General features: G+C 47.4%; 1 protein-coding gene across 1 annotated transcript in view; it reads left to right on the forward strand.

Moving 5' to 3' along the window:
* The window catches only part of TRPV1 (transient receptor potential cation channel subfamily V member 1), a 37,138-nt gene that overhangs the window by 9,365 nt on the left and 5,809 nt on the right, over positions 1–21,964 (forward strand). The window contains exons 2-14 of the mRNA XM_015534846.2: positions 3,741–4,060; positions 4,865–5,031; positions 5,109–5,261; positions 5,750–5,890; positions 6,038–6,336; positions 6,914–7,093; positions 9,080–9,238; positions 10,686–10,781; positions 12,477–12,547; positions 16,666–16,831; positions 17,262–17,328; positions 19,767–20,089; positions 21,512–21,639. Coding sequence (XP_015390332.1) covers positions 3,741–4,060; positions 4,865–5,031; positions 5,109–5,261; positions 5,750–5,890; positions 6,038–6,336; positions 6,914–7,093; positions 9,080–9,238; positions 10,686–10,781; positions 12,477–12,547; positions 16,666–16,831; positions 17,262–17,328; positions 19,767–20,089; positions 21,512–21,639 — 2,270 coding nt within the window. The remainder of the gene's footprint in view (positions 1–3,740; positions 4,061–4,864; positions 5,032–5,108; positions 5,262–5,749; positions 5,891–6,037; positions 6,337–6,913; positions 7,094–9,079; positions 9,239–10,685; positions 10,782–12,476; positions 12,548–16,665; positions 16,832–17,261; positions 17,329–19,766; positions 20,090–21,511; positions 21,640–21,964) is intronic.

The raw sequence follows: 21,964 nt of genomic DNA on the forward strand, positions 1-21,964 counted from the left end.
CCTTAGTTACCCCATCTGAAAACTGGGGATAATAACAGTGGCTGCCTCAAAGGTCATGGTGACGCTGAAGTGAAACTATAGCGGTGGTGCACTTAGCCTAGTTAATCGTAAACACTTGGCAAGTGACTGTGGAGGTTGCTATTGTCATTGTGTATGAGTTGCATCAGGGTCATCCTGGACCCTCCTCCTGGAGCAAAGAGGCCAGTGGTTTGTGGCTGGAGGTTTCGCCACATAGCTCCTTCCAGGCTGAAGGGGTGCTGGGTGGGGGGGCAGGAGTCCTGGGTTCTCACCCAGGCTCCACTCGCTCTCTGTTTTAGATAGGGTTCCTGTGGCTCTTCATCCATAGGCTGGGTAGCCCCCGGATCTCCGTCCCTCTTTAGGAAATGCTCAGGTAGGAATTTCTCTTTAGGAATGATCAGGGGTGGATCCTGGACCAGTTCCCAAGAGCCTGTAGGGAAGCTGGAGGCAGACAGATGCTTTGAGCAGAGAGGGGGCAGGAGAGCTGCGCCCCGGGATGTGTCACATCCCGGATTAGGGAGAAAAAGGGGGCTTCGCCCAGGTGGTGGGCAGTTTCCTTCCTGGCTCTGGAGTTGAGAAAGATCCAGAGGCCAAACCAAGTTTTGCTGAGCAGGGTCATTTTTTTCAGGACAGTCCTTTAGTCTCCATTGGTGGGTTTGTGAATCTTGCCTAAACCAGAACCGCCATCTCCATCAGACACCCCAAGTCATAGCTGGAAATTTCCCCCATCATCGTAGGGCATTCAACTGCGATAGGTACCTTGCCACAGGGCTCATGTGCTAGACACACCCGGGCCTGGCAGTGGCAGACTATCTTGTCCCTGTCCACCCTGCAGCCCAGAGCAAATGGCCTCTCAGTCCCTGTCCTGCCCTCTGCTCTGGAAGAAGCTTAGTTTCCAGTAGGGAATCAAGTGTGAGGCATGCAGTGCAGATTTGGGGTTTGTTGACTGACCGAATGATGGTACTGTGTGGGCTGCTTCATGTTTATTGGGTTTGGTTAGATTTGGACCAGTCAGAGGGAGAGACAAAAGGTGACACTGTGGAATGATTTGTGGGGGCCCCTGCTAATGGGTGCTCTGGTTGGGATATTAAGAACTGTGAGTCAGGCATCAGGTTTATTCTTGGTTTTGTGGCCAGTCCTACCAAGGGGAGATGCCCTGCGAGAGTCAGGCCCTGGCAGATGGCCTGGTTCCTACTTGTACTTCATTTTGGCCTTTGAGCTTCCTGGGATGCTTGTTTGAGCAGGAAGGTGCTACAGGTTGGGGCTTCTGAGCAGAAGGGGGTGTCCCTGCCTGCCTGGCCCCAGGGCTAGGGGACTTTGGGCTGATCAGTTCCTCACCCTGGTGTGAAGTCCGGGGCTGAGTTTAATGGCTGAGAAGACCCCTGTGGTGGAGTGCTAGAGATACTCTGCAGTCAAGCTTCCGGGTATCAAATCCAGGTTCCACCTCGTCCTAACTGTGGCCTCCAGCAACCACTGTGCCTGAGTTTCCTCATCTGTCAAATATTTACCTCTTGGAGATGTGAGAATGAAGTGAGCACATGTGAAGTGTTAGAATGGTACCCACCCTCGCACAGTACGTGCTCAAGCACGTTAGTTACTTTCGTTCTTACTAGCCTCCTGTGCCTTTTAATGGTAGCAGGCTCCACATAGTATGAACATAATAAGACGTTCTCTTCCGAAAGCGCAGATGAGTGTTGGTGTTTATGCTTCTGAAGCTTCTCATGGCTTCCTACCATCCACACAATAAAGTCCAAATCCTGTTCCTTGATGTTCAAGGACAATAGCCATCTGGTTCTGCCCTGCTGCCTGTCCTCCAGGCCCACTGGCTTTCTCTTCACCAGCTACTTTGGGATCCCCATCCTCTCCCCTGGCCCCAGATCAACCCTCATCTCCTTCTGGACCCAGATCCTCTGTCACCTTCTCCATGAAGCCTTCTTCAGGACCCTGGCCCCTCCTGTGATACCCCTGCCCCAGCCAGTGCCTGGTTTCTGTCTCAGATGGGGCCGAGTCCTCTCTGTGCCCCCAGCACAGGCCTGGGTACCCAGTAGGATTCAGTAGATGGCTGTTGAGTGATGGGATGAACAAATGGGTGAGTGGTTGGAAGGAGGATTCCCTGTGGCCAGGAACACTTCCTGCTACAGGGTTTCCATCTGAGGGATAACCCAGAGAAAGACTCAAGCCCCCCTGAGAGTCGAGCCCCCCTGAGAGGAACAGCAGGCAGGATGGAAAATGGGCCGGCAGTCAGCTGTCTGTCTTCTTCGCAGGGTGCAGAGTGGTGAGGCTGCCTCATTTACTTTTCCCCCAAGGACCTGGGCATCAGATAATAGCTGATTTATTGCCGAGGCCCAGCTGTGTGCTCTGAGTGTTCACTGCCTGAACTTGCACTTGAAAATGCAGGATGTGAGCAGCTTCCCATTTCTTGACTGGCTATTTTTTGGAATCCAACCACTGCTGGAACATGAATCTCACTAACTTTCTTTGGAAATGGGAACAAGAAGGGTCTATATCTGATCTCTTTCATGTCCCCGACAGTGACCACAGCTTTATTTCATAGAGAGGGGGATCAGGCAAGTGCCCTGCTCAGGAAGAGGTCATAGGATGTGGGGGAGATAAGGCAGTGCCAGATAGAAATTGCTAGACTGCATAATGGATGGTGCTAACAGGGCCACGAAGGATGATGGACAACCAACTGGGCCACTCTGGACGGGGAGGGAGCACAGCCAGTGCAGAGCCTGGGGGTGTGGAGGAGGCAGCATTAGTGTTGGACCCCAAAGGGAGGTGGCCTCTGAAAAGTGATAGGATTTGGGCATGAAGAGGAGAAGGAAAATGCCCCCCAAGTGGAAACACTGCAGAGGCAAAGGCCTCTGAGATGTGGGACAGCCCTGGGTACCAGGGAGTGGGGATGCCCTGCTGGATGGAGGGAGGAGTGGGACAGAAGGTTAGGAAGGGGGTGGAAGACACTATCAAAACAAGTTCACGGCCATATGTGCTAGTGCTAGTGCCAGCTGAACACCACATGTTCAGGCCTGGAAGGCCTGCACCAGCCTCTAATCTCTTAAAGTTTAAAAATTCAGGGATGCTTGAAATTTCACAAAAATGACAAAAAAGTGCAAAAAGTCCCCACCAACTCAATAGTTGCAGCTGCCAGGTCGAAGAGCAAAAGCAGGCAAGCACGTGGCTGGTGACGGGGACACGTGGCACAAGAAGGCCTGTGCAGCATGGAGTGTGAGCGTGTCAGTCTCTGCCGCTCACCCTGTTCACAGAGACACAGCCTGTTCTGCTCTTTGAGGCTGAGCCATTCTCATCACCCGAGTCCCTCCCTGAATGCCCAGCCATTGACAGCCACTCCCATTGTTTCCTTTATTCTGATCTTGGAGGGAGGCAGAGCAGTAGTTATGATCCCACTTTACAGATGAGGCAACTGAGGCCCAGAGAGGAGAGCAATCCATTCAAGTCTTTCAGAGCTTATGGCTTCAAGCTGGGGGACACATCCACCCTTGAGCCCAATGCCCATGGGGTTGCTAGGCCTGCTCACCCCTGGGGCCTCTGAGGTAGGAGGTATAGCACCCCTAGAAGCTTTAGTTCTGGGGGGCTAGGACCAGCAGCTGTTGGATCTCTGGGGTGTCCTGCTTCACAGGGGCTTTTGCAAGGAGGGCAGATGGGGGCTAGAGTTGTGGAGTCCTCAAGCTGGGCACACACCTGATCTTGGTGGCTGCCTGCAGGCTGCCTCTCAGGTCACAACGGATCTGACAAGGATGAAGAAATGGGGGAGCTCAGACTCAGGGGAGTCTGAGGAGCCACCCCAAGAAGACTCCTGCTCAGACCCCCTGGATGGAGACCCTAACTCCAGGCCAGCTCCAGCCAAACCCCACATCTTCCCCACGGCCAAGAGCCGCAGTCGGCTTTTTGGGAAATGCGACTCGGAGGAAGCTTCTCCTATGGACTGCTCTTACGAGGAAGGCCAGCTAGCCTCCTGCCCAGCCATCACCGTCAGCCCTGTTGTCATCATCCAGAAGCATGAGGATGGCCCCACCTGTGACAGGTAAGCTGCATCTGGAGCCTGAGCCCCTCCCCACCAGGAGCCCACTGGCTCTGCCAGCTGAGGCCCCAGCTATGGAGATACCATGTGTTCCTCTAGCTTATGGGCTGAAGGTCATAGAGCCAGGGAACTGGGGAGGCTTCACAAATTGTCTGGTCCAGCATCTGCACTCCTAGGAGCCTCAGGACACATGGTCATGGATGCTGGCCTATCTGCTGATCTTAGCTGCAGGCTGATCTCTAGGTTTCCAGGCCTCAAATGCTCACCAGCCCCAAACACTTAGACTCTTAAGTTGAAAACCTCAGGGCCAGGATGCTTTTTAGAGAGCGCAGAACAGTTCCAGTGACAAGCCCAAGGGCCCTCTCACTTCCTCCAAGGCAGGTGAGGGAGGTACATGGGCCGGCTGACCTCCAGGCCAGTGTGAAGACACTTTTTCACTTAACAGGAACCGTCCAAACTGCTGCAACTCCCCGCCTTCAGCCCCCTCCGGGCTACTGCCCCCAGAGCCCCAGCTCCTGAGTAGGCAGAGAAGTGAGTGGCTTGGGTGTTGGGGGAAGCGGTGGCAGCAAAGACTTTCTAGATGGTGCCTACAGGCAGGGAGGGGACAGAGTGTGAACACATGCACCCCATCGTTCCCTGTTACATCAGTTTCCTGGACGGTCATCTAGACTGAGGGATGGGTTTTATATCATGTTTTTTCACCTTTTGGTTTGCCCTGGGATTTAGTCATACTCCCTGACAAGCTCTGGAGGCCCCAGGGCTGAAGGGAAGTCAGAGCAGGAGATGAAGGTGTTTTCTGGCCTGCAGGCAGTCTTCCCAGAACTCTGCTCCTGCTGGGTCTGAGAAGAACCTCAAGCTGTATGATCGCAGGAAGATCTTTGAAGCTGTCGCTCAGAATAACTGTGAGGAGCTGCAGAGTCTGCTGCTCTTCCTGCAGAAGAGCCAGAAGCACCTCATGGACAGCGAGTTCAAAGGTGGCCCCTGCAGGGCCGGGCTCCTGGGTCGGGCCCCAGCTGTCATGCGCTGCTCTGACCCTCACTTTGTCTTGCAGACCCAGAGACCGGGAAGACCTGTCTGCTGAAAGCCATGCTCAACCTGCACGATGGGCAGAATGATACCATTCCCCTGCTCCTGGAGATTGCCCGGCAGACGGACAGCCTGAAGGAGTTTGTCAACGCCAGTTACACAGACAGCTACTATAAGGGTGAGGAGGGGGACGGGGTTTGGCATGACTCTGTGCACAAGCACAGCTGGAGCCAGGTGGCATGCCTGGGCAAGCCTCTGAGCTTCGTACTCCCTGCACCAGCCACTACGTTGGCATCTCCCGGTCCTGGGGGGTCCTTGCCTCCCCCACCTGCTGGACTTGTTTTCTCCTGGTGCTGAGGGTCCCATCCTCCCCTCTGTGGACTCGGTGTTCTTTGCTTCCAGAAGCCATGGCTACTCTTCCTGCTACTGTTCCTTGACCTTGGGCAGTTTTGACTATTCCAGGTCATGGTCGTCATGGTCTGGTGTTCCCTGGGGGTCTCTACTTCTGCCTCAGGGACTCTCTAGGCCCCCTTTGGGCATTCTGGCCTGCTCCTCTCTTGTATGGGGGAGTCATCTGGCATTTTCTGCCCAGGTCTTCCCCCTGCACCTATCTAAGCACCCCCACAGGACTGTGAGTACAAAGCCAACAGCACACACCCTCCACAGGCCAGACGGCCCTGCACATTGCCATTGAGAGGCGGAACATGGCACTAGTGACCCTCCTAGTGGAGAACGGGGCAGACGTCCAGGCTGCAGCCAACGGGGACTTCTTTAAGAAAACCAAAGGGCGGCCCGGCTTCTACTTTGGTAGGGAGACCATGGGGTAGACCCTTGGATTTTTGACAATTGCCAAGGGGAGGTATCGGGTGGAGAGAGAGGGATTTGGAGGCCGGGTGGTCCAGGGACCAAGCCAATCTATTCCTGAGGCCCATCATATGCCTGTGTTGGCCACAGGTGAGCTGCCCCTCTCCTTGGCTGCATGTACCAACCAGCTGGGCATCGTGAAGTTCCTGCTGCAGAACTCTTGGCAGCCAGCAGACATCAGTGCCCGGGACTCGGTGGGCAACACAGTGCTGCATGCGCTGGTGGAGGTGGCCGACAACACAGCCGACAACACTAAGTTTGTGACGAGCATGTACAACGAGATTCTGATCCTGGGGGCCAAGCTCCACCCTACACTGAAGCTGGAGGAGCTCACCAACAAGAAGGGGCTGACGCCACTGGCTCTGGCTGCCAGGAGTGGGAAGATTGGGGTAGGGGGGAGGCTTCGGGCCTGGGCAGGGAGTGTGACTTTAGATGGTGGTGTTGGAGGGACGGTCTGCCTTGCTGCATGCCTGGCATCACCATCACGCAGAGCCCTGCTACTGTGACACTAGCCTGTAGGGGTAGGGCAGGGGGCTGTTAGAGGAAGCCAGAGGAATTGTGAGATGCTGGGCAGAAGCCAGCATCACACCTGACTGTTTCTCATTTCTACGTGTGAGCAGCACTAGCCAGACACAGATTCGGGGGGATGGGGGTGCTAGGGCCTGGGGATAGGAGTATGTTGAGTCAAGGGTGAAATTGATGTGATCAAGTGTGATCAGCCAGGTGTGATCAGGCAATGGGTCTGATGTGTCCGCATTTGGGGTCTGAGGCAGTGGGTGGGTTGATCTTGATGGTGGTCGGGAGGCTGCTGGATAGAGGTGAGGACTCTCCTAGGGCTTGGGTAGGTCTCCAACTGAGCTGGGAAGCAGACTTATTCCTGAGGCAGAGTTGGTAGCCTGGTAGAGACACATCTTGTGGTTGGGGCTCCAGGATGGTCTCTAACAGGCTCTCATATCCCCATGGCAGGTCTTGGCCTATATTCTTCAGAGGGAGATCCAGGAGCCCGAGTGCAGGCACCTGTCCAGGAAGTTCACCGAGTGGGCCTACGGGCCTGTGCACTCCTCACTCTACGACCTGTCCTGCGTCGACACTTGCGAGAAGAACTCGGTGCTAGAAGTGATCGCCTACAGCAGCAGTGACACCCCTGTGAGTGGGCCGGGGTGGGACTCAGCCAGGGTGGGCTTCTTGTCTCACTGCACCCCCAGCCTCCACTCCAGCCCCTCGATCCAGCTCTGCCTGTCTTCTCATCACTGAAAACCTGCTGCGTGGGGTCTAGGCCCAGAAGCTTCATCTCCCCATTTGTTCCCACTGAATGTTTTCCTTCGTCATACAGTGTACAATGATATTCCCATAAAAGCGTAAATATTTCAGATATACACAGACAAAAACAACCTTCTTTTTATACCATATAAAAACATGTAGCTTTATTTTGTTTATATAAATGGGATCAAACTATGCAAAATGTAAAACAACCAGTTTTTTTACTTACTGGTGTATCTTGTAGATAATTTTATATCAGAGTAGGTATGGATCTGCTTCATTAAAAAAAAACCCCGCAGTGTTCTGTAGGAGGGCTGGGGATAAATGCCCATTGGAGGACATTTGAGTTATATCCAGTTTTCCGCTCTTACAGTACTGCGGGCCACTTAGCATGGGTTTGAGAATGTTTCTAGGATGCCTGGAAATGGAATTGCTAAATCAAAAAGTATGTATGTTTTAGCATTTTAATAGCTACATCCAAGTTGTCCTCCACAGACTCCATCAGTGCATTTGCCCCCACCAGTGGGAAAATCTGCCCATGCCCTTGCCACCCTGGGTATTATCAGTCTTTTCTCAAAAACTGGTTTAAGTTCTTGGGGCCTGAAATGCTATCTTATTGATGTCTTAATTCTCATTTTCTTGGCTAATATGAGGTGAATAATTTTCTCATATATTTACCTGGCCATTCATATTTCCTTGGTAGATTTCCTATTCATTGTCCTTGGCCATCTCTTCTGCTGAACTGTTTGCCCCATTCCTCTTTGTTTCTAGGTTCTCTTAGTATGGAGTGAATCCATCCTTTCTCTATTGCATATATTGCAAATATTTTATTTTCTTCGTCTGCCTCTTGTAACTTCAGTCAATGCATCGTTTGCTTATGAAAGGTTTTTAGTTTGAGAGCCAAATTAGTCTTTTTCTTTTATAACTTCTGTGACTTTTATCTTGCTTTGTAAGTCCTTTTCCACTATAAGGTTATACAATATCCTTCAATATTTTTGTTTAGCTCCTTTGTAGGTATTTTACGTTTGTCTCTTTAATTTGTCTAGAATTTATTTTTGTGTAGGGGTAAGGTAGGCATCTTACTTAATTATTTTGTTTCCACATGAGGGTCCCAGGGCCACTAAATGAAAAGCCTGTCCTACCCCCACTGCTTTGAAAGGCTACTTTCCCTGTCTGTTCTTTCTAAGGTATACCTGCCCCCGAGGCAGCCCCAGGGGCTAGGCTGGAGTTTGTGCTGGTGAGGAGGCTACCACAGTATCTTAGAGGGCAGAGGCTGTGTTTACAGGGGCAAAGTCTAGTGGGGGAGAGAGGTCTAGACTGTTTTGCTGTGCCCCGCCAGCCTTCACCTGGGCTGCCATGCTGGATCAGGGCATTGGATTCAGAATCCCGAATGGAGTGTCCCCAGAGAGCTGGCTCATGTAGGAAACAGCTTCAAAAAGGCTGAGGTGTTTGGCCTAGAGAGGAGAGGGCTCTGGGGCCACGCTGCCATTTTCATGTCTTGGAAGGCTCTCTCAGGCAGAAATGCAATACTGGGGTCCCTGAGTGCAGAACTGGGACAACTGGTGGAAAGCAGAGAAGTAAGACCAACTTTACTCCAGAGAATTGATCTTCCTGACAGTTAGCATTTCTCCCCAGGCTGCTCGAGGCAGCGAGGAGCTTCCCATCCCAAAGGCACTGAAGAAAACATTGAACCGGGACCTTACTGGGGGAGCGAGAGCTTGGGCTGGGGGTTGGGTCGATGACCTGCAAAAGAGGATGATTTTGGCTTGTCCATCTTAGGAATATACTGGAACTTCAACAGAGATCTCTTGGATATGAGACTTTGTCATTCCTGGCTGGGGAGTGAGCCTCACCTCTCTCTGCTCCCCTTAGAATCGCCACGACATGCTTTTGGTGGAACCGCTGAACCGACTCCTGCAGGACAAGTGGGACAGATTTGTCAAGCGCATCTTCTACTTCAACTTCTTCGTCTACTGCTTGTATATGATCATCTTCACCACAGCAGCCTACTACAGGCCTGTGGATGGCTTGGTGCGGCCTGAGGCTTGGGGACTGGGGAGAGGGATGGGCATTTCTAGAAGACCCCCGAGACCCAGGCCCAGGCCAGGCCCTGGACTCCTTCCCAGCTCACTGGAGACATGGAAGGATCAGCCGGAGCTCCTCATGTCCCTGTACACAGCCCTCCATGTCTCAGGCTGTCCTGGCAACACTCCCTCCCCCTTCTCAGTCCCTCCTGTGGTCTCCTGGTTCTGTGAGGCTGAGTGTGTGGTCTATGAGGTCCCTGATGGCTGAGGAGGGGCAACGGGTTAGAAAAGATGCAGGAACTAGGGCTCTAGAAGCAGCTCTTCCCTCGGTTGGCTGTCTGTAGGGTCATGAGTTGGCGTGAGCCCTGAGCCTATTGCCATCCCACTGGCCTGCCCACTTTTGTTCATTCACTCGCTCATTGTTTGTTCCCTGGACATCTACTTTTGAGCATTTCTTCTGTGCTAGGCCCTGGGCCATCCATCAAATCGGCTTGAGACCAGACTTCTTCCTCTACCAAGAGCCATGGACTCCTTTGAGTTACTAAACTGAATCCTTTCCATTCAATACCCAAGCACTTAATTTGCTGCCTTTGTTTCCAGGGCGCCTTGCTTATAAATGTGATTTAAAACCCCACTTCCTAGTTAGGTGAAACCTGACTTCTATCCACCTAGTAAGGCCATTTAACCATTTCATTTTATGAGAAAAGAGAAATGTGCTAATAAGACAAGCTAGTGAGGCAGTGTTTATCAAACATCAATGGCAAGCAGAAAGGAAACCCACCCCAGGAATGTATCTGAGACACAAGGATGACACACACGTGTGTGGAACATCTCACCTCCCACCATCCAGGGGAAACCCCAACAGTCATGGGACACCAGGGGTTCACCATGGGCTGTGGGAGCAGCAGGAAGCATATGGCATTAGCGTCTATGAGTGTCTCCACCTATGCCATCTACCTCCTCCCATAGGTGCTCCTGGCTGGACAGTATCTGGGAAGGAGCACAGCACTGTAAGGATGCTCTGCTTGGCACCTAAAAGATGCCACTTTGGGAATCAGCTCCCACAGAAGGGCCTCCTTGCAGGTGTCCCCAATAATGCACTGTCTTTAATGATGCCTCTCTCCTGATGGAGGCTGGGCCTCTTGGGCAGCCCAGCTCTTTTTTTTTTTTTTTAATGTTTATTTATTTTTGACATAAAGTGAGTGTGTGAGTGGGGGAGGGGCAGAGAGAGAAGGAGACAGAGGATCTGAAGCAGACTCTGCTGACAGCAGAGAGCTGGATGTGGGGCTTGAACTCATGAACCGTGATGTCATGACCTGAGCCAAAGCCGGACACTTAACCAACTGAGCCACCCACATGCCCCCAGGGGTGGGCTCTTAATCACAGGGCTTGGTAAATGCTTGTTGAGTGAATGAATGAGTGAATTGAGTCACTAACTTCTCTGCACCTTGCAGCCTCCCTATAAGCTGAAACACACTGTTGGGGACTATTTCCGAGTCACTGGCGAGATTCTTTCTGTATCAGGAGGAGTCTACTTTTTTTTCCGAGGGGTAAGCATTCCTTCCCACACTGTGAGTTTCCATTATCACCAAAACAAAAAGCCAAGAGACTCACTCATTGCTCACTCATTCTTGACTTCAGGGGAGAGATTACCAGGTGAAGATGAGGCATTCGTGCCCAGTGGGTTTCCGCAGACTCAGGACAGTTCGAAGTGTTCGAAGACAGATAGTCAGGACTTTCCACCGGACATACAGTTGACCCTTGAACACTGCAGGGGTTAGGAGCACCAACTTCTCACACAATTGAAAGTCTGCTTATAACATTTGACTGCCCCCAAATTTAACTACCAGTAGCCTACTGTTGATTGGAAGCCTTACTGATAACATGAACAGTCAATTAACACATATTTTGTATGATACATGTATTGCACACTATATTCTTACCATAAAGTAAGAGAAAATAAGAAAATCATAAGGAAGAGAAAATACATTTACAGTACTGTACTGTATTTATATAAAAAACTGCATATAAGTGGACCCTCACAGCTCAAAGCTATGTTGTTCAAGGGTCAACTGTAATGTTTAATTATGAAGTAGAGTGGAAGTCTCTTAAGTGACAGGATCATGACTGGTGGTTATTTAATTAAAACCATCTGTTAAAGCTGAAAACAATGAAAGAAATCTACACATATACTGGAATCATTTTATTTTGCCTGAAAACTCATACATGTACATTCCTTGGCCGTTTTTCTAATATATGAACAGTCTTTTCTTTGAAATTGGAACCACTGTTACATATACAAGTAATTGGAGATTATGGTGATTTTCCCCCTTAACATTTTTTTTATTAAAATTTTTTTTTAATGTTTTGTTTTCTGAGAGAGAGAGATAGAGAGACAGAATGTGAGCAGGGGAGGGACAGAGAACAGGGGAGACACAGAATTCAAAGCAGTCTCCTGTCAGCACAGAGCCCGATGCAGGGCTTGAACCCATGAACTGTGAGATCATGACCTGAGCTGCAGTTGGATGCTCAACCAACTGAGCCACCCAGGTGCCCCTCCCTTAATCTTTTTGATCTAAGCTACACCTGATTTTTTTTTTTTTTAGTGACTTACCTTTAAGGAATCTTTCCAAATCATTGGATGCTGTCTTCACAGAAACAACTGTCTTTTTATTTTTGTACTCATATTTTATATTATAATAAGATACAAAGCCACAGTAACAAGTGCAGTCTTGATGACAAGGATTAACTGTGGGAGGGAGCAAAGTGTGTGGGTATCCTGGAGAGGGTCTCCTAGCCACCAGCCCTCACTGTGGGCATCAGTCAGAATGTTTTCAGGGAGTAGACAGCACTGGCTAATCTGGTGACTTAGTGCAGTGGAGGCTGCTTAAAGAATTTTTACTATAATGCATAGTTCTTGAAGAAAACTAGGGGAAAATGCACAAATTAGAAAGAAGAAAAGAAATTGCTCAATCTCATCATTCAAACACAGCAATTAATAATATTTTGGTGCTTTTCCTTCCTGTCTTTATTTCTACCTAGAGTCGTAATTCCACTCTCTATTTTTAACAGTCTCTCCTGACTGAGTCACATAATGTTACCCTGTGAACCTGACCCTCGATGTTCTACCCTTTTCAGAACCTCTGCTTCGATGCATTTGTTCCATCGTCGGCCATTTAGGAGCATTGCAAGTACACTCACCATTTCACCTTTCCTGGCTTCTTACTCTGTCTATTTGTTTGCAGATTCAATATTTCCTGCAGAGGCGGCCGTCTCTGAAGACCTTGTTTGTGGACAGCTACAGTGAGATGCTTTTGTAAGTGTTGCTTTGACTCTTATGACTTGATAGCAGACGGTATCTTTTGGCCCAGTCCTAAAGTTATAGCCATCAGTTCTCACCCATCCTCTCACCTATGCTAAGCCTGGAACATAGTAGGACCTCACAAATGTGTTGAATGAATGACAGAAGGCCCTCAATACATGTGTGGATGAATACTGAATCTCTACTCTGTGTCATATACGCACCAGGTGTTAGGAAATGACATACATGGGCTCATGTGGCTTATAGTCTGAGTTACAGTCTGAATACCCTTGGTCACTTTTTTTCATGCGTTTGTCCAACCATCTGGTAGTTACTGAGTTGGCATTGGAATACTGAGATGAAATAGATATGACTCCTGTCTTCAAGGAGTTTCCGATCCTTGGGGTAGTGTTTCTCAACCTTGGTACCATGGACATTTTGGACTGGATGATTCTTTGCTATGGGGGCTGTCCTATGCATTGTAGAATGTTTAGCAGCATCCCGGGCCTCTACCTGCTAGCTGCCAATAGCACTCTCTCTGTCCCCCATTCTTGATGACCAAAAATGTATCTAGATATTGCCAAATGTCCCGACTTGGGGAGGCACAAAGTCACCCAAGACTGAGAATCATTGCTTTAGGGGGAGACAGATAAGCAAAAACCATAGTTATAGAACAACATGGATGTCACCAGGACCCTCCTTCCTTCACAAAATAAGCTGGAACCTTACGAAATTTCCTTGGAGGACCCAGGATACACAAAGGGGGTTTTCAGATGGGGATGGGTTCTCCTGGGATTTATACTAAGGACTTAACTCTGATCCCCAAATTTCCTTCATTCCTGAGGCCTCTCTATTCCTGGCAAATGAAAGGAGTTGATTTCTTATCCTATTGTAGCTAGCTTGTCCCCATGTGTTTACCATAATCTTCAGATACTTGCACTTTAACTCCAAAGGGCTGGGTCTATAGGGTTAGTGCAATGCTGGTTTGCTTTACTAAGAGAAACAATGTTCTCCTACATAGCACTGTGCCAATAAACTTGATTCTATTCCTAGGAGGACTTACTGCAGGCAGGTTAGAAATGGATTTTATTTTACTTTTTCAAAGCTACTCATGCCCATGGGTAAACATTGAAGAGAACTAAAACGCTTACAGCCAGTATATGAATTCCTCATCTTAAACCTTCCCATCTTGTAAATTCTCCTTCCCAGGGACAATCACTTTTCATTCTTGCAGCTCTTTCTTCTGATGTTTTCTCACCTGGTGGATGAGGATTTAGCATCCTTTTACTTCCTTCCTCTCTGCTTCTGTTCCTCTAGCCTCCCAATATAGTTTGAAGTAATTTTTGTTTTAGTTGGTATTGAGTAATTTATGTTATGTCTCTACAAGTAGTATTCACAGTTGAGCTTCATAATATACTGTACTTCTTTTTTTGTTTGTTTCTCCTAAAATTTGTAATTATCTTGTTGTTACTTGTTTAGTTTTCTTTGTACCTGTTGTTAACTTGTCCCACACATCTCAAAGCCTCTCAGTAAAATTTTTCTCAAAGTCAATCACATAAATTATATGATTGGAATCCCTGCTCCTAGTTTTTTCCTTGAGAGATCTCCTCCTAGAGTGCTGTCCTCTCTTTCTTACTGGGCTGGTTGCTCTCTGGGCCTGCTGCTTAGCCATCATCCTGGGACTCCTCTTTGTTGCCATCTTTGGGATGCTCACTGCTTTCATTCTGGGCTAGACTTCCTGTCTCTTTCTTGGTTTTCCTCCTTTTTCCTCCTTCAGTATTGTCATTTGGTGAAAAGGATTGTCTCCTGGTGAAGGGCACAGTGATGACAACTTTTATTGTGTCTGGTTCTTGAGTCTCATTCTCCCACATGTGCACCCGAGGTGTCATCCCTTCACTAGCACCTTAGAGATCCCTTTCACTTCTCTCCTGATTTGGATCTCTTATTTTCTGAACCCCAAGTCTTCCTTTTTACTGATTCACTCCCTTTTTGAGGGAAAAACATCCTCAGCTAAAGAAAAAAGGCACATAGTAGGGAAGGGGGGAGTAAAATTTATTTGAAATCTGGCATGCCTGAGAATATTTCTACTATACCTTCACATTTTATTGATATCTTGATTGGGTATAAAAAATTTTTTAAAAATTGAAGATATTTCTCCATTGTTTCCCTGCTTCCAGTATTATAGATGACAAGTCCAAAACTATTCTGATTCTGGATCCTCTTTTAATACCTGGTTTGGTTTTTCTCTTTGTAAATCTGTGGTATCTTCTGTTTGTTTCTAGTGTTCTGAAACTTAATGATATGTCTTGATTGGATTTGTTTTTATCCAATGTTCTGGGCACTTGGTGGACTCTTTCAATCTGGAAATTTATGTCCTTTATTTTGGGGATATTTTCTTGAATTATTTCTTATGATATGTATATTGAACCTCCTGACTTAGTCCTGAACCAGTTCTTATATCTTCTCACTTGTGTTCTCTTTATCTTTGGCTATTCTTTCTGGGAAGTTCAAATCAACTTTAATTTCTACCCCTTCTATTGAGTTTATTACTTTTGATACCACGTTTTAATTTCTGTGTGTTCCTTATCTATAGCACTCTATTCTTGTTTCATTGATGCAATATCTTCTTTTATCTAAGACTATTGAAATAAAATTTTAAAATAAAATAAATTTTCTTCTTTTTGCATAGGCTTTATTTTCTCTAAGTTGTTGTTTCCCATTTTCTTGTTTTGCTCTATCTTTCATATTAGAAGATACCTGGGAATTTTTTGTTTTCTGGAAATTTTTTATATCTGCTCATGAGTAAGAGTGGAGGACTGAAAAGCTTGCTGGGAGCTCTTAATGTATGAATGGGGCTTATCAGTTTTGAGCTTCACTATAAACTAGTCTAGGTTAAGCTATTTATTGGCAAACATCCAAAGTTAGTCGATTGCATCTTTTCAGTCTTCTGCCTGGAGGAAAGAAGTCTGGCTGCTAGCTTTCTGAGAACTGAGTGGAGAAGAGGGCTTTCTGTAATCTGTATTATATAAAAATCACATAATCTGCTTTTGGTAAAATACCAATGCTTTCACTGTTGTTTGATGAAAGTGGGTCCAAAGATCCTCTCCTTTGTCTTCTTCAGAGACAAAACCTCCACTCTTCCTTATTTTAGGTCTCTTCATCTCCTTTCTGGAGGTCTCTAACCCTTTTGAGGCTCCTTGGTTAAAAGAGCTGATTCTCAGCTTTCCCCACTACAGATTTGGATTTGGGTCTGCTAAGTCAGTTTCTGTTTGTCTGCTGCTTCCCAAATGCATATGTGGGGGCTCCATTTGCCACCCAAGGTAACTCTTTACCTATTTCAACTGGTGTCAGTTCTTATTTTCGCCAAGGTTCTGAAAATACAGAGGAATAGTTTTCCTTTGCAGCAGAATTCCAATTGATGAGCCAGTTTATTGACATCAGTTTTCAGTAGACTCACATCATCACAGTGGTGTTTTTTTGCTTGGTTCTTTCACAGAAATGGGAAGTGAGGTTGTCAGCGTGGTCGACAGTATAAATGTAACTGGGGGTACTTTCGAGAGGAGGCTATGATGAACAAGGAGACCTGGGGTGAATATGTAAAGAAAGGACCACTGGGCAGACTCTGTCATAGGATCATCAGATTTACTACACCTTATCCATGGATCCTACTTGGGCAGCCCCCACCAGACCAAGTTGCTGAGGAACATCTTTCCTGGCTCTCCTCCTGAGTTTGATGGTATGGCCAGCAGACTCCACCTGTGATTTTTCAGGAGAGCATGGCCTGTACCTCCTCACTGCTAAAGCAATGTTTCCCAGACTTTTTTCATTATTGCCTTTTTAGACATTTTTTCCTAATTGCCCCTCCCATGAAATCTAATACCACAAATATACTGTAGAGTTGTCCATGCAATGCATTTCTATTTGTGCTTTCTACAAAAAGAGAGTAAGATTTTGTACTCCCATAACCAACTTTTTCCCCCTTGGGGATGCTATTACTCCTACTGAGAATCACGGGCTAAAGGAGGCAGGACAGTCAACCCTAGCTCCCGCAACAGCCTGTTGTCTGTGCTTCTGAGGGGGTGCCAGGCCTCCTGGGTGCTCTTAGACAGAGCTTCCTATCCCTCCACCCTCAGCTTTGTGCAGTCACTGTTCATGCTGGGGACCGTGGTGCTGTACTTCTGCCACCACAAGGAGTACGTGGCCTCCATGGTGTTCTCCCTGGCCATAGGCTGGACCAACATGCTCTACTACACCCGCGGCTTCCAGCAGATGGGCATCTATGCTGTTATGATTGAGAAGGTGGGTGCCAGCATCCAAGCAGGTTCTCCGTAGAACCTGTTTACCTCATGGGTATGTGGGACATGGTCTACAAACTCTGTCCATCCTCTGTAATGTCTGGAGAGGTGCTGGTTTAGTTCAGCACCCACTTTCCCAGATAATTCCTCAAGATTCAGGCCATCTGGTCTTGACCTGGGTTTGGGGGCTCCCCTGAAACTTGACCCCCTACATACCAGGCCCTGCTCTCCCACCAGAACAAAGGCCATGGTGGGAGAAGCTGTGGATGACTTCCTTATGACACTGGAGCTGAAAACCACCAAACCAGACCCTTCTGCATGTTCTCCAGTTCTACTTAGGCTCAAGATTAATCCCAGGCTGACATAGTCGTGACATTTCCCTTGGCCGGCCTGGGGACTGGACTTGGTTCTGACAAGCCTGCTCTCTCCTGCAGATGATCCTGAGAGACCTGTGTCGCTTCATGTTTGTCTACCTTGTTTTCTTGTTCGGGTTTTCCACAGGTAATGGGCTTGGTCAGGGCTGGTGGCGGGCAGAGCTCCGGCTACCCTCAGCTTCCTGAGGTCTCTGCAGGGGCTGGGTGGGGAGAGGCCCACTGGGGTGTGTATCTGCAGGTGACAGAGTGGATGGATAAAGAACGCACAGAAATGAGCAGGAGAACCTGGAAATGTGATTCATAAAATATTGTAAACAATTTTAGAGGTATGAAGTGCTGCTTGCCTACAGTATAGCTGCATTTTGGCTTAGTTTTCATTTTATTTTTATTTTATTTATTTATTTATTTAGGGTTTTTTTAGTTTTTTTAAGTTTTTATTTTGATATTATTTCAGATTTTCAGAAAAATTGCAAGAATAGTACAAATAACTTTTCTGTACATATTACCCACAACCCCCAAATTTTATCACCTTTTAAAATCACTTTCCCTTCTACACACACACACCACACTTAAAAAAAAAGAGTAAGCTACAGACATGATCAACCCTTTACCACTGGATAAAGCCTGCATTTCCTAAAAACAAGGATATTTTCTTACATAAACAATGTATAATGATCAGAATAAGGAAATAAACATCAATACAGTACTATTAACTAATCTACCAGCCTTATTCAGATTTCACCAATTGTCCTAATAATGTCTTTTGTAGAAATAAAAATCCCAGATCATGCATTATATTCAGTTGTCATGCCTCTTTAGTTTCCTTTAATCTGGAGTGCTTCCTCAATCTTTCCTTGTTTTTTTGACCTCAGCATTTTTAATGAGTAAAGGCTAGTTTTTACAATGTCTCTCAATTTGGGTTTGTCTGATGTTTCCTCAAAATTAGATCCAGGTGTGCATTTTTGGTCAGACTATGGAGGAAGTAATGTGTGTCTTCCTCAGTGCATTGTATCAGGGCTTCCGTAACGTTTGTTTAGCCCTTGTCTGGTGGTGTTAACTTTAATTACTTGGTTTTGATGGGTGTGATAAGTAATTTGTGAGGAGATGTTTTGAGACTAGGTAAATATCCTGTTTCTCATCACACTTTCAACCGGTAATTTTAGCATCCACTGATGATTCTCACCTGAATCACTTAATCCTAATGGTTGTCAAATGATGATTTTCTAACCCTGTCATTCCTTCTACATTTATTCACTGGCATTCTATTATAGGGAAGAGCTTTCCATTCTCTTACACTCATTTATTATTTATGTCAGTGTGGCCTCACAGATTCTTTTCTGTTTTTGTTTCATTTTTCGTGGAATCTCACTTTGTTAAATGGGTTATAATCTTACTGTCACCATCTTGATGCTGAGATTGTCTGAGAAATCATCTTTGGGAGCCTCTTCAAGCTGGCTCCTGTGCCCTTCTGACACATCCACAGAATTTCTGGGCACCTGGCTCTGCTTTGATCCTCGTCTGAGTTCTGCAATTACATGGTTCACATGTATACCCTCTCCTTCCCCCTCCCCACAGCCTGTTTTGGAATCTCTGTCTTGGAGTTATGGACAGCTTTGACTAGGAGCTTTGATTGATAGGGATGCGTGTGAGCTCTGGCACCCTGTGTGAAGGTCCTGGTCTATCAGTACCCACAGGAAGGGACTTGGCCAAATGGGTTAATGGATACTGGATGTGCAGTAACCATGGGCACAACAACTACAGAAGCTCTCAGGCTCCAGACTACATTTTGCAAAGAAAAGTGTAGAATGCAGCAAGAGACCATTCTGCTCTGAGCTGCTTAGTCTCCATCATTCTGGAGTGTGCTGGCTTTGGGGCACCTTCTAAGGGGGACAGGAAGACAAGGGTGACTGAGAAGCTGGGTGTGGATCCAGGACTGATACGTAAAGTTAGACAGGTTGTGCACTGTACAAAGGCAGCTAGATTCACATTGTATATGTACATTTGCATATTTTTTAAAACATTTTTTTCCCCTAGCAGATGATGATAAAGTTCTTACTGTAACAAAACAGTATACAGTTGACCCCTGAACAAAATGGGAGCTAGGGGCACCAATTCCCTGCATAGTCAAAAATCTGCAAATAACTTTTGACTCCCCCAAAACTTAACTACTAATAGCCTACTGTTGACCAGAAGCCTTACCACATATCTTGTATATGTATTATATACTGTATTCTTATAATAAAGTAAGCTAGAGAAAAGAAAATGTTATCAAGGAAATCATACAGAAAATACATTTACAACTATGCTGAATTTATCAGAAAAAAACCTGTGTATAAGTGGACTCTTGCAGTTCAAACCTATGTTGTTCAATGGTCAACTGTACTCTGACGGTTTGCTGATAGTTCTGAAGAAGAGGGGTTTTTTTTCTTTTTTAATTCACACAAAAGTGCCATATGGCGAGCAGCATTCTTACTGCAGACACATCCTGGGAGATGGGGCGCGTCTGTTGGGGGGGTCTGTCTTGGCTTCCATCCAGTTGCACCTGTCCCTGCCCCTGCCCTGTAGCGGTGGTGACACTGATTGAGGATGGGAAGAATAATTCTGTGCCGGCTGAGTCCACATTGCACAGGTGGCGAGGGCCTGGCTGTCGGCCACCCGACAGCTCCTACAACAGCCTCTACTCCACGTGTCTGGAGCTCTTCAAGTTCACCATTGGTATGGGCGACCTGGAGTTCACCGAGAACTATGACTTCAAGGCTGTCTTCATCATCTTGCTGCTGGCCTACGTGATTCTCACCTATATCCTCCTGCTCAACATGCTCATCGCCCTCATGGGTGAGACCGTCAACAAGATCGCGCAGGAGAGCAAAAACATCTGGAAGCTACAGGTGGGTTGGTGGGTGGGGTGTGCACAGCGGGAGGGCACTGGCTGTTCTGTCGCTGCTTAACACAGCGGGGGTGTATGAGCCCCTGCAGGGTTTGAGGAAGGGCAGAGAGCCCAGCCAGGCCTGGGGGATCAAGCAGAAGCATCTCTCCCAGTTGACTCCTTTCTGGCCCCTCCTTCAGGGTTTCCCTGCTACGCATCACCAGCTGGTATTCACAGACACTGTGTTTACTGTGACTGGGCAGTGCCCAGGAGAAGGAAACGGAAGGCTCAGCCCCATGGGATGCCCACCTCACAAGAGCTTGGTCTAGGGTGGGCCCCAGACACCAGACTTGGGGGGAGCAGCTAAAATGGGGTTGATCCTGACAGCTACGTTTTTGAGCCACCTGGTTCTTAATCTGCCTTCCCACCTAATAATAAAAGCATCGTTCTAATTATTAAGTAGCATTGACTCTATACCAGGTACTGTTCTAAGTGTTTTATATGCTCTCAGTTAATCCTCACAGCAATGCTGTCAAGTGGCTACAATTACTATCTCCATTTTTGTATAAAGGCACTGAGGCATTGAGCACTTAGGCATCTGTGTCCAAGGTAACTACGATCTTCCTCAACTTACAGTGGAATTACGTCCCAATAAACCCACTGTAATTTGAAAATGCATTTATTACACCTAACCTACTGAACGTCACAGCTTAGCCCAGCCTACCTTAAATGTGCTTAGAAGACTTAACATTAGCCTACCGTCGGGTAAAATCATCTAACACAAAACCTATTTTATAATAAAGTGTTGGCTATCTCATGAAATTTGTTGACTACTATAATAAAAGTGAGAAACAGAATGGTTGTATGGGTACAGAGTGATTGTAAGTGTACTGGTTGTTAGCCCCTGTGATCCCATTGCTGACCGGGAACTCCCAGCATCACAAGAGAGGATTGTATCATTTATTGCTAGCCTGGGAAAAGATGCACGCTCAAAACTCCAAGTATGGCTTCTACTGAATGCACACTGCTTTTGCACCATCATAAAGTTGAAGATCATTAAGTTGAACCATCATAAGTTGGGGACTGTCTGTAGTAAGTAGCAGTTAGGATTCAAGTCAAGCTGTCTCATCTTGAGGCCCTGTTCTTTACTACACTATCTGCCCCTCTGTGAGTAGGGAAGTCTGGGGTGAGACACTCTACATCACTCATGGGAGGCCCTGCCCTAACCCCAACCTGGCAGGCACCTCAGTGCCTGAGCAGGTCCGGGCCGGATGCGCTGAGCTTGGAGTGTGCACCTGTTGGGCTATGGAAACAAGCCTGGTATGGAAGGCACTAGAGGTCCAGCTTGGGGGCACTGGGGCTGGGAGAAACTCTGGAGAGGTTGGTCTTGGAAGCTAGCCCCTGGACAAGACTCTGCCCTTCAGCCCTTTGTGTCTTCCCACAGAGAGCCATCACCATCCTGGACACGGAGAAAAGCTTCCTTAAGTGTATGAGGAAGGCCTTCCGCTCAGGCAAGCTGTTGCAAGTGGGGTACACACCTGATGGCAAGGATGACTACAGGTGGTGTTTCAGGTAATGTTCAGGCAGGAATCAAACTTAGGGAGCTCAAGGGCTTAGCTAGATATCAGGGATCCACCCAGAGCCAGCTATGGGCACAGAGGCCATTCTAGGGCTTTGTGGGCATAGGGGACTCACTGCAGCCAGCTGTGGATACAGAAGCCTTCCTCAGGGCCTCTTGGGACCAGTCATGTGCATAGGGGACTCTCCCAAGGCCATCTGTAGTTAGGTAAAGGGCTATCCCAAGGCTGAGCTGTGAGCATAGGAGACCTACTGGAAAATGAGGTGTCCAAAAGGGGTCATCCAATGATCAGAGTCAGAACCAGGAATCCAATATTTA

Source organism: Panthera tigris, chromosome E1 (genome assembly GCF_018350195.1).
Source record: "Panthera tigris isolate Pti1 chromosome E1, P.tigris_Pti1_mat1.1, whole genome shotgun sequence".
Classification (NCBI taxonomy): domain Eukaryota; kingdom Metazoa; phylum Chordata; class Mammalia; order Carnivora; family Felidae; genus Panthera; species Panthera tigris.